The 11,285-nt window shown below is 46.0% G+C and overlaps 1 protein-coding gene across 1 annotated transcript; it reads left to right on the top strand.

Annotated features, from left to right (window-relative positions):
* Nucleotides 1-1,405: 1,405 nt before the first annotated feature.
* On the top strand, nucleotides 1,406-8,376 carry dldh (dihydrolipoamide dehydrogenase). Its single transcript, XM_088609974.1, has 11 exons — nucleotides 1,406-2,070; nucleotides 2,252-2,551; nucleotides 3,058-3,118; nucleotides 3,244-3,501; nucleotides 4,237-4,297; nucleotides 4,600-4,730; nucleotides 5,134-5,303; nucleotides 5,591-5,807; nucleotides 6,423-7,224; nucleotides 7,351-7,465; nucleotides 7,592-8,376. Exons 1-11 carry the CDS (start codon nucleotides 2,017-2,019, stop codon nucleotides 7,595-7,597), a joined length of 2,175 nt encoding a protein of 724 aa, XP_088466100.1. The 5' UTR covers nucleotides 1,406-2,016; the 3' UTR covers nucleotides 7,598-8,376.
* The last annotated feature ends 2,909 nt before the right edge of the window (nucleotides 8,377-11,285 follow it).

Here is an 11,285-nt window from a genome sequence, read left to right on the forward strand (position 1 = left end):
TTTTTTTTGGCTGGAAGGGCGATTTTTTTTTTCCAAAGTTGAAGACATTGTTGTAGAGACTGCAGCGTGCGCCGAGGGGAGCTCTTTCTCTCAGTTATATTGTAGAGGGAGCAGGTGCTGTCTGAATTACCATACAGCTGAAAGCACGAAGAACAAACTTATTCTTTCCTCACACAATAACAAAGTGCCTTAATGACAGCCACGCGAACGACACACACCAACCCACTTTTTTAACATCAGCGCTGCCTCAGAGTGCGTGGCGAAAAATCTAGACTCACAAACTTAACAAAACCTTTACATCGTTTCTGAAAAGTCTCCACCCCCCGGTTACAAAGACAAAGTTTCCAAAAAACGCTGATCAAGTTCTCCCACAATTAAAAAAAAAAACCCCGAATGCCCGCGTAAAGCAATTTCAGCTTAATAGCTTTCCAAAACCAGGGTCGTATATAAACATCAGATCTGGTCTGTACTGTACATTGTTTTCATGATTGTTGCTGCCAGGGTTTTAATTAGTTTTGGCACCAAATCAGTGCAGTTACAATTTTGTTTTGCAGCACCAAATCAATCTCGTGTTTGTTTATGTGTAAAGAACTCTTAGAACGGGTACTTAGTTATTCTACGTACGGAACGAGTAGTTGTAATTGGGTGGGATCGATTCCCTCTACAAATCCGAGTGAATCTGCCAGAATCTGTTTGGAATTGGCATATTTTACATTTTCTTTAGGAGCACTGCAATTTTCCGAATTCCAAAGCTACTACGATCAGAAATCGCATGCAATGCATTTGATAAAAGACTGTCTTGAGCAGAGCACGCCAATTAACTTTCGCTATCCTTTCATTATGTCGTTTGTCTATATATACAATTTTAAAATTTCCGCTTCTTGGTCGTGTTTTTCTAATTATGTATGGTTAAAATGTTAATCAAAAAGTAAAGATGGGTCAGGAGCCGAAGTCGAGGACTAGAATATACGCGAAACGTGTTGCCTAGGTAAAACAGAGGCGAGGGGGAGTTCTTTTTTATTTCAAAAGTATTGTTGAACGTGTTTACTTAGTTAAAAACAAATCAGAGTCTTCACTTAAACAGCGAATTCCTACACCGTTATACTGGGCTGCCTCCTGCGTTATTTGTTACTTAACCCTGCAAAGATGGAACGTGTTGCAATCTGAGATTTTGTGGCATGAAAGGATGTGAAGGATTCTTATGGTTAAAAATTTGCAGGAATGTAAATTAGTGTGTTTTGTTTTGTGCCATGGGGAAGGGTTGCACATTTTACAGCTCAGTGACCATTTGGCGATCTTTAGAGAAGGGGGTTTTGAAAAGTGGTCCTTTGTGACAGTTCTAGCCAGATTGTGGAGGGGGGGACGGGGGGGGGACTCATTTGCATCTGATTATCCTACCAAGCAGCACTCTGTATATAACCGGCGGCAGGCGGACTGGAACATCAGACACACATAGTTTCACGTTGAGCGAAGACCTGGTGAGAAAGCTGTGGAGAAAACTATTCTGGATCAGTAACGTCTTTGCTTGTAAGGAACTAAGGGAAGACGTAAACAACAAAAGAGCGACGCTACGAGCTCTCCTCTGCTTTACTTTTGCACCTACGAGTCAAAATCTGTGATGAACTGCAATATTTAATTTCAAGATTGGAATTATCGCCTTGGCAAGGAATTTCGAGTTCATTCCCAAATCTCAGTTCGGGGACCCTCTTCCCCTCGCGGTCTCGCTCTGCTGGGGATTAAACAATTTCTTTGTTTTTGTGTGTTGCGTCTCCAGAATCACACGCCGTGACTGATGCGCAGAACTAAAGTCAAAACGCCTTGAAAGAAGAAATAAGTTCTCTCGGAGACGCGCGTCTCGCACTGACTTCCAAAGAGCCAGCAGTTAACGAAGCAAAGGGCGTAACTGAGAGAAGGGGACACTTGATTTTTTTTTAAAATTCTGAGTCGAGCTGGGACAAACCGCAGTTGCCCAGACTCTACGACTTCTCTCTACTTTTTTGCTAGAAAATAACCAAAATGGGACGCCGGCCTCTTTTAATAGCTGTCGTCCTGAGTGTCTTAATATGCCAGGTAAATATTTTCCTGCCGAACATCAACACAGACTTTTGTATAACTCCAGTTACCTTGTACGTGGAAAACATTGTTAATAATAACGACGCATAACTTTGTTTTAACCCCTCTTTTTTTTACAGAGATATTAAACGCTCCGCCCGATCTGAGGCTTAAACCGTATTTTATCTTCTCTCCGCAGGGCTTGTGCTCTGGTGTCTTTGAGCTGCGGTTGCAGGAGTTTCTGAACAAGAAAGGTGCGATGGGGAACATGAACTGTTGCAAAGGAGGGTCGAGCTCGGGGTTTCTGCAGTGTGAATGCAAAACGTTTTTCCGAATCTGCCTGAAGCACTACCAGGCAAACGTCTCGCCGGAGCCTCCCTGCACCTACGGCAGCACCGTGACGCCTGTCCTGGGCTCCAACTCCTTCCAGGTCCCGGAGACCACTTCGGACAACTCATTCACCAACCCAATCAGATTCTCCTTCGGCTTCACATGGCCTGTGAGTACTGCGGTTGTGCTTCTCTGGCAAACAACGGTTTTGAGGCGGGTGGAAGCAGAAAGCTGCACTTCTGCGTGTTCAGAGACAAAAAAAACCCCAACAACAACGACATTTAAGGGCGTCCCCATGTCTCCAAAACATTCGCGTTAAAGGTTTAAACCCAGAACCTGTGGCCGGTCGCCGGAGTCTAATTTAAATGTTTTTAACAAATGTTGTTATTGGTGTGGGAAACTTCGCATCCCCGGAGTTGGCATATAATTGTCAGCCCTGCGTGAAATTCCGAAACGTTTCATTTTACAGCAGTGCGTAAGTGTGAAACTAGAGAAATTAAGCGTGAAGACTGATGACAACAGAGCCCCATTAATCAATAGACTGCCTTCACATGCTAAAGAGCGTGAACTGGCTTCTTAGAACTGCTCAATAGCAAAGAACATTAGGGGAAAGTTGGGTTTCTTTTTGCTACATTGTATACTTATTTTTGTCCTTTTCCCCCCGCTTACGAATAGGGAACTTTCTCGCTGATTATCGAAGCTCTACACACGGACTCTCCAGATGATCTCTCAACAGGTACGTGCAACTGAAGAATTACATGTGCTTCTCTCGCAAGGGTCGCGCTGGAGAGAACGGTTTCTGTTTTACTGCCCCCTCTCCCTTAACATCACATTTGATCAACTGTGTGTCTTTTCCAAAAGAAAACCCCGATCGCCTGATCAGTCGCATGGCTACCCAGAGACATCTCACGGTGGGAGAGGAGTGGTCTCAGGATTTACATACCGGTGGAAGGACCGAACTCGTCTACTCCTACCGCTTCGTTTGCGATGAACACTACTACGGGGAGGGCTGCTCTGTGTTCTGCCGCCCGAGGGACGACACTTTCGGTCATTTCACCTGTGGGGAGCGCGGCGAGAAAGTCTGCAACTCCGGCTGGAAGGGACAATACTGCACGGAACGTGAGTGTACACAGCTATGAGGGTGTTAAATCGCATACCGGCATTGCTGTTTTAAAGTTAGCAACAGGTCTTCTAGCTGTCCATCAGAATAACGGTAGAAAACAGATAGGTACAGTATATGCTCAAATACGTATGCATACTTAACGCTTTATTCTGCAATCTCTGACGGTTGCATAGTCACCCCCCTTTCTTTCCTTATCAGTAGGTGAATTTATTTAAATAAGAAAAGTTTGTGGAATAATCACACGCGTGCCATAGATTAGATGCGAGGGCTGATTGGCTGCTGGGGGGGGGTTTGCGTGGCGCTGATTGGCCGAGCCGCGAGAGGTATTGTTGGAGAGGGGCAGCTGCTGAGTGAGAGTAGACAATAGAGCAGCTGTCCTGCACTGGCACTGTGCTCGCCAGCTGTCCACCCTTATCTGCACCGACTCAGGGATACTAAGGGGAGGAGCTGTGTGCACAGAATGAAAAAAGAGACTTCTGACCCACAGTGAGGGGAGAAAAAGGGCCTTTTGTGTCTTTCCCCTTTGTCTGTGTGCAACTGTGTTAAGCAGAAAGTTCTTCCCTAGTGATAAGGGACACACGATTTCAAGGTAACTGGGTAATGGGGCCACCAACCCCTTTGAAATAAATCTGCCAGGATTTACTGATAAGGCCGGGCTCAAAAGCAAATATAAACAAGCGTTAACATATGTTCAAGTGATTTATGTTCACGGAGTGTTTTTCCGATTTCAGCAATCTGCCTGCCAGGGTGCGACGATCAGCATGGGGATTGCGACAAGCCGGGAGAATGCAAGTAAGTTTTTGTAGGGCTCGGCGATCTCTGTGGAGGGCGCGCGTCCGTTGAGCTGGTCCACCTCAGTTAAAGCAGGGCCCAGCGGTAGTAAATGTGAGCAAGATGACCTCTTCAAGCATTCCTGCGCGAACACCGTGCTTTGTTAACGAGAGCTTTTATCAGACCATCTTCAACTGACAGTATTCTCGGTACAGAATAAAACTCGAGCACCAGGCTAAAAATGGTCGCTGCTGTACATCTCGATGAAGCCCGCGGTGAAGTTTTTGGGGGCATGTCTAAAGGTCCGTGGGTTTGCCTTGCAGGTGCAGAGTGGGGTTCCGGGGCCGGTACTGTGACGAGTGTATCCGGTACCCCGGCTGCTTGCACGGGACCTGCCAGCAGCCCTGGCAGTGCAATTGTCAGGAAGGCTGGGGTGGCCTGTTCTGTAACCAAGGTGAGGTTTGCCTGCGTTTTTCAGTTTCATTTTGGAGAGGCACAGAAGTTCACAACTCCCCCGCCGCCACCTCCCCCCCCGTCTCCTCCATCTTCGTGTAGAGCCAGGGCGTTAGTTGCCAAAGTAATAAAAAAAACCCCACATTTGGACTGAGCATTTAGAAATCCACATGGCGCACCAACAGGGGGCTAACAGAGGCTGACGGAGGCTTACCAGGGATTTTGCACCTGTTTCTGTGAAGGAAAGCCTTTTAAGCAGCACCTCCTGAAGATCTGAAGTGCGTGCTAACTGTTTTCTGTAGCGGGGATCTGGCACAGGGTCACAGTGCTGAGGAGTGGGGTTGCATGTGTTCGAGTCAGTGCGTAATAGGTGTGAGATCCACGTGTCGAATCTTCTCTTGCAGATCTTAATTACTGCACCCACCACAAGCCCTGCATGAATGGAGCCACTTGTACCAACACTGGCCAGGGGAGCTACACCTGCTCCTGCAAGCCAGGCTTCACTGGTGCCAGCTGTGAGATTGAGGTCAATGAGTGTGATGCCAACCCCTGCAGGAATGGAGGAAGCTGCACTGTGAGTATTTAATCTCTTCGTCTGCGGGCTTTTGTCCGTCGCACTGATAAGTGTTACACCTCCGCCAGATGCAGAATCAGTCATGTAACTAGCTAGTTCGACAGATTTACCTGTCCTGCTTGAATGATATTACAAACCAGACAGAGCCTACAGTAGGTTCTGAAATTCTCTGCAGTCAAGCCAGTCATGGGCTCTGCTGTGGTACTGGGTATTTGGTGCCCAGTGGAGGGCTAAATGGAGTTGGAGCTGCAGGAGGTGGCTTCATGCTGGTCTCCTTGTCCGTGCAGGATCTGGAGAACGCCTACAGCTGCACGTGTCCCCCTGGCTTCTACGGCAATCACTGCGAGCTGAGCGCCATGACGTGCGCCGACGGGCCCTGCTTCAACGGCGGACGGTGCGCCGACAACCCCGAGGGGGGTTATTTCTGCCAGTGCCCGATGGGCTACGCCGGCTTCAACTGCGAGAAGAAGATCGATCACTGCAGCTCTAACCCCTGTGCAAACGGTGAGAACGCGCTGCTCTGCCTGCAAGGCGACGTAACACAATTATAGACCCACACGTCTGTTCCTATAGTTCAATAGTTCAACAACAATTTCGGTCCTTGTTAAGCGGAAATTAGTTTATTTTAAATGGCAAAAACAAAATCTGGGTCACAGAAGTGGAATTTATGATGCCACAATTATTTTATATATATGGATCTATACAAGACCGTTTATCAAGTCAGGTTCCTATTATAATATATAACATTACTTTATTAACCCTTTACAATTTCTTGCATTAGGAATTATCTTTTCGCATACCCCAGCTTGCTCTCCATGAGACACACAGATAGAGAGAGAGAGCCTGGGGTCAGAGCGCAGGGTCAGCCATTTATATGGCGCCCCTGGAGCAGTTGGGGTTAAGGGCCTTGCTCAGGGACCCAACAGAGTAGGATTCCTCTGCCGGCTGCGGGATTTGAACCGGCAACCTTCCAGCCACAGACGCAGATCCTGAGCCACAGAGCCACCTCCTCCGCCTAAATATTGGCACCAGTGCTCTTTAGGGTGTGGAATATTGCTTTTATTAACGTGCTCTAATCTCTTCCGATCACCAATTTTGTTTCTTCTCTTCCTTGTGCAGGCGCTCAGTGCCTGGACCTGGGGAACGCGTACCTGTGCCAGTGCCTGGAGGGCTTCACGGGGCCGCACTGCGACGACAACATCGACGAGTGCGCCGCCTTCCCCTGCCTGCACGGCGGGACGTGTCAAGACGGCGTGAACGACTACACCTGCACCTGCCCCCCCGGCTACGTGGGGAAGAACTGCAGCTCGCCCGTCAGCCGGTGCGAGCACAACCCCTGCCACAACGGAGCCACGTGCCACGAGCGGAACAGCCGCTACGTCTGCGCCTGCGTGCCGGGCTACGGCGGCCTCAACTGCCAGTTCCTGCTGCCCGAGCAGCCCAAGGGCCACCCGGTCGTCGACAGCCCCAACAACAAGCGCTACACCGACGACGGCGAGGGCGACTTCCCCTGGACGGCCGTCTGCTCCGGGATTATCCTGGTCCTGGTACTGCTGCTGGCCTGCGCCGTCCTGGTGGTCTGCTTCCGGGTGAAATTCCAAAGGAGGAGCCAGGGGCCGGAGACGAGCCCCGGCGAGGGCGAGACCATGAACAACCTGACCAGCTGCCAGAGGGAAAAGGACATTTCGGTCAGCGTGATCGGGGCCACCCAGATCAAGAACACCAACAAGAAAGTGGACTTCCTCTGCGACAGCGGCAGGGAAAAGACGGGCTACAAAGCCCGGTACCCGACAGTGGATTACAACCTGGTGCACGAGCTGAAGCACGAGGACTTGGGGAAAGAGGAACCGGAGAGGGGCGAAGCCAAGGGCGACGTTCCGGACTCGGACTCGGAGGGCAAAAACGCGACACACTTGAAGAGGTAACGGTTATGCTCTTTTAACGAGAACGCCCGCCAGTTTCAATGGATAAACTGCTGCCTCCTCTTGAAAGCTTGAAATATACTATGAAGCTAATGCCCTCTTTTTCCCCCCTAAAATCTCAACAGCGATTCTTCAGAAAGAAAGCGCCCAGAGTCTGTGTACTCCATGTCGAAGGACACAAAGTATCAGTCCGTCTATGTCATATCGGAAGAGAAGGATGAATGCATTATTGCAACCGAGGTGAGTAAAGGTGCTGCTGGTGCCCTGTCCTGCGCCTCAGAATGGGAGGGGGACGCTCCTGTTAACGCAGCTGGAAAGATGGGCTGTTTTAAACTCAATGCCTTCTCTCCTCCCTCTCTCGCACAGGTGTGAAGCGCCCACCAGGAAGCTCTCACTCATTTGTCTCTTCTCTGAGGAGGTGTAACTCTGTCATATGCTGCTCAAGCCCAGAGGGAAGGTTTCCTTCAATGTGACCTGCTGCTGTGGAACTACAAAGTTAAAACTGATATTCAGAATGAGCTGGTTCTCTACTGAAGTAAGCGCAGTGACTGCAGAAAACAGTGGCTGTTGGGCCATAGTGGTCTGCTCTCTCAAGGGTATATCCCAGGAACGTGCTAAACAATGTCTGTTACACTGTCTCTGAGGACTTTTTTTCCTCATTGCACTATGGACAGTTGCTGTTTAAATTATATTATACTGAACACAAACTGACTTGATCACTGTTTTTTTTTGTTAAAAAAAAAAGTCTGCACTGACAAGCAGTGTGCATTTCAAAGTCCTCTGAGCCATTCCGGTGTATTTTGGTTTAGAGTGGAAAACACTGTTCAGAAATCTTATTTTTTAATAAAAATACTGTCAGAATGTTGCTGGGTTTTTTTAAAGCTGTATCTTTTATTTAATTGTATAATATTGCGTTTTGTGAATTTTATGTATTTTTGTGGAGTTGATTTTGGATAATTTAATTTTATTTTTTTTTTCCCTGCAAAAAAAATGTACAAAGGCACTTCGGGTCAATGTGACTGTTGTTTGTTTTTTTTTTACATAAATGTATTTAAGATGTATTGTGCAGAATCTTATTTGAATTTTTTTTTTTGGTTAATGAAGGAAATCATTTAAAAAATATTTTTCCAAAATAAATAATATTAATTATACACGTGCATCTTTTTCTTTTTTGGTCACCTACAAGTGTGAATTTAACTCCTGCTGAAATCAGCCAGAATCCCAGGAGAGTGGATGTGGATACTGGAATGAAGAGCTGGCCAGCCCTGTAGTATTACAGTAGTATTTCCTGACAGTTTGAGGAGTTATTGTGGGTTGTGGTCATTCCCTCCTGCTGTTTTTTCCCCAGAAAGCGTGAGACTTACTAGGTTTTGAGGAAATGCCCTTTTTTTTCAAAAGCAATAAACAAATCGGAATAAATAAGAATGGAATTGTCAACTGCAATGGCACTTTCAGTTTAATCACTTGTGCATTTGTATAAAGGAAATTACATTCATGATTGAAGATCCATGTTGGAACCTGGCATTTGTCATGATAGAATATTAAAGGAAAACGTATTTATCCAAGGCACTGGATGACCTAAACATCTTTTAATTGGACAGATGGAATATAAATTTAACTCTTGTGTCTCTGCGCTGGCAAATATCCGAAGTGGTTTGTCTTTGCTGCTGCATGTCCAATTTGCTTTTGGTCCGTAACGCTGCTGTAAATGTTTACGAGGTGAGTAAGGTGTCACTACAGCAGATGCAGCTCTGTCTGCTTCTACGGTATTCTTGTTCCACGTTTCACAGAAGTGTCTTGCTAGGGTTCGGGGCAGGTTTATTTCTCTTTTTTTTTCCTTTGCAATTCATAATTGACATCTCGCAACCATTTTATAAGTGTCGAATCTTTTCCTGTTTCTCCCCCCCCCCCGGCAACTTTGAGAGCAGAAGACGTTGGCTCTGTATGATTTCAGACAGCTGAAGAATCCTTTGATTAACGTGCTTACGTGCAGCTGTCCGAATGATGACGCGCGAGAAAAAAAACAACTTCCATTTCGAAGAGTGGAAGCTTAAAGATCACAGGACATGAAAGAAAAGCTATGCAGTGTGAGGAAGGGAGAATCGTCCCCTGCAAAAGATTCTGGAATTTCCCAGACGGAAAATGGCAAGAGGACACTGGGTTTGAGCTCCTACAAGGTAACATTGGTGTATTTTATAACTCCTCTACTTACAATCAGCTCTGAGCTGCCTGTGCCTTACAATGCTCTTTTGGTCTGTCTCACATCTGGTTACTGTAGCAGAATCTCAAACTGTTTTTCAGAACCGCACAAACTGCAAGTCGCCTAACAGTCCCAAGCCCCGAAATTGTGGCCTTTGCTAGAAAAGAAGGTGTAAGAATGAACTGTAAGAATGCACTCAATGTCTTGCTTCATTTATGAAGGGGGTAAAGGCAACATACCGTAAATGCACAAATGTTCTAAATATATCATTAAAGATCAATAACTACAGAGATATTCTACAAAGTTGAAGATGCAAACATTGGTATTTTATCACGTGAGAATTAGTCTATTGCAGTAACTTCACCCCTGGATGTGATGAAAGATAAATTTAATGGCTTGCAGGAATCTAGTGATACATGTATATTGCAGACTTACACTGCTGTAAGTTAATGTTTACATGGGGAAACATTACATTAGCATTTAGTTATGGACTTCAGCAGTCATTCAATCAATCAGCTCATTAAGGCTAGGTCTCCAATTTTCTTATGCATCATCACTCACCATAAAACAGTAGGACAAGAGGGGTTTAAAGAATAAAAACGTTTCATCATAAAAAATATTTCAATAGTTGAAAGAGCAGAGCACTCCAAGTGTGACAGTAACCATGTTTTGTAGAATATGAGGATTTGGTGACTTGATAACTTTGCTTCTTCTTCTCCCTTTGCTGTTTTTTCTTCTGAATGCATGTTGACTCCTCTCCATACAATTTCCCGTACGGATATGAAACAGGTTACACACCAATGGATGCCACTGGGTTCCTTCTGCCTCTGTAGTTTTCATACTCGACTACATAGGAAACCAGGAAACTGTTTCTCTGGAGATCCTTGACAATCCAACACCATGGTGCAGAGGAGTTTGGTCCATTTAGGAGCAAATTAGTCCTGTCTGTGTCAGGTAGCCTACACTAGCTTTGATTAAAATATTTGGAAAACGTGTACTTTTTAAATATGTCAACATGCACTTCAGGGCAGAAGAAGAGGGGAAAACGAGATTTAACCAATTATGATGTCACTCAGGGAAAACGTGAAGGGGAGGATCACTCAGGCATTCAGGGAAATGTTTAGGGGAGAATCAAATTTAGGGGTGCCAGAAGCTGGGGTACCTTGACTCCACAGAACTCTGCAGAAACTAGGCAGGAGTGTGGGGGGGGAGGCCTCTAAGGTAAATGATGATTGAGTGGTGTTGATGGGCCATTAGGTATCACTCTTCCATGAGGACTGGGAATTCCAAATCATTACCCCCAAAGTGCCAGGCTGACAATGATGACTCTGCAGGAGATGCAAGACCATAAATTTAAACCCTTCCCTGACTGAGCACATTATAATATTACACTTCCTACAAAAATGTCACGCACCAGAAAACTTTCTTCATCAAAGAATGATGAGGACTCTATGTGGCTGAAGGCCACCTTTTTCTTTGAAGTAAGCTGAACCACTGTGTACTGTGCCTGTGTATCCTTATAAAAAGTTGGGCTACGTGTTCAAAAAATGCATTGTGAGGTCTGTGCGTTTTTCTTCTGGCTGTGAAACCTGCTCACATAGTTTAAGAGCAGTTGTGGTGTGAGCAGAAAGTTACACCACTACCGTTGATACGATTTTATGCGAGATATTGAATTACCCGCTGAAATTGTAAACAAGCCTGCTGAAATCTAAACAGGTGCATAGGTTTTACAAACCCCTGCACGGAGCTGAGTGAGCCAAATTATGTATGAGGAAAGACAACATCATGCGTAGCCCATTTCAATGATCCCCAAAGGCAAGTGTTCAGAAACAGACTTGATTTCTGTCAGCATCTGTCATT

Source organism: Lepisosteus platostomus, chromosome 17 (assembly GCF_059453375.1).
Source record: "Lepisosteus platostomus isolate fLepPlt1 chromosome 17, fLepPlt1.hap1, whole genome shotgun sequence".
Lineage (NCBI taxonomy): Eukaryota > Metazoa > Chordata > Actinopteri > Semionotiformes > Lepisosteidae > Lepisosteus > Lepisosteus platostomus.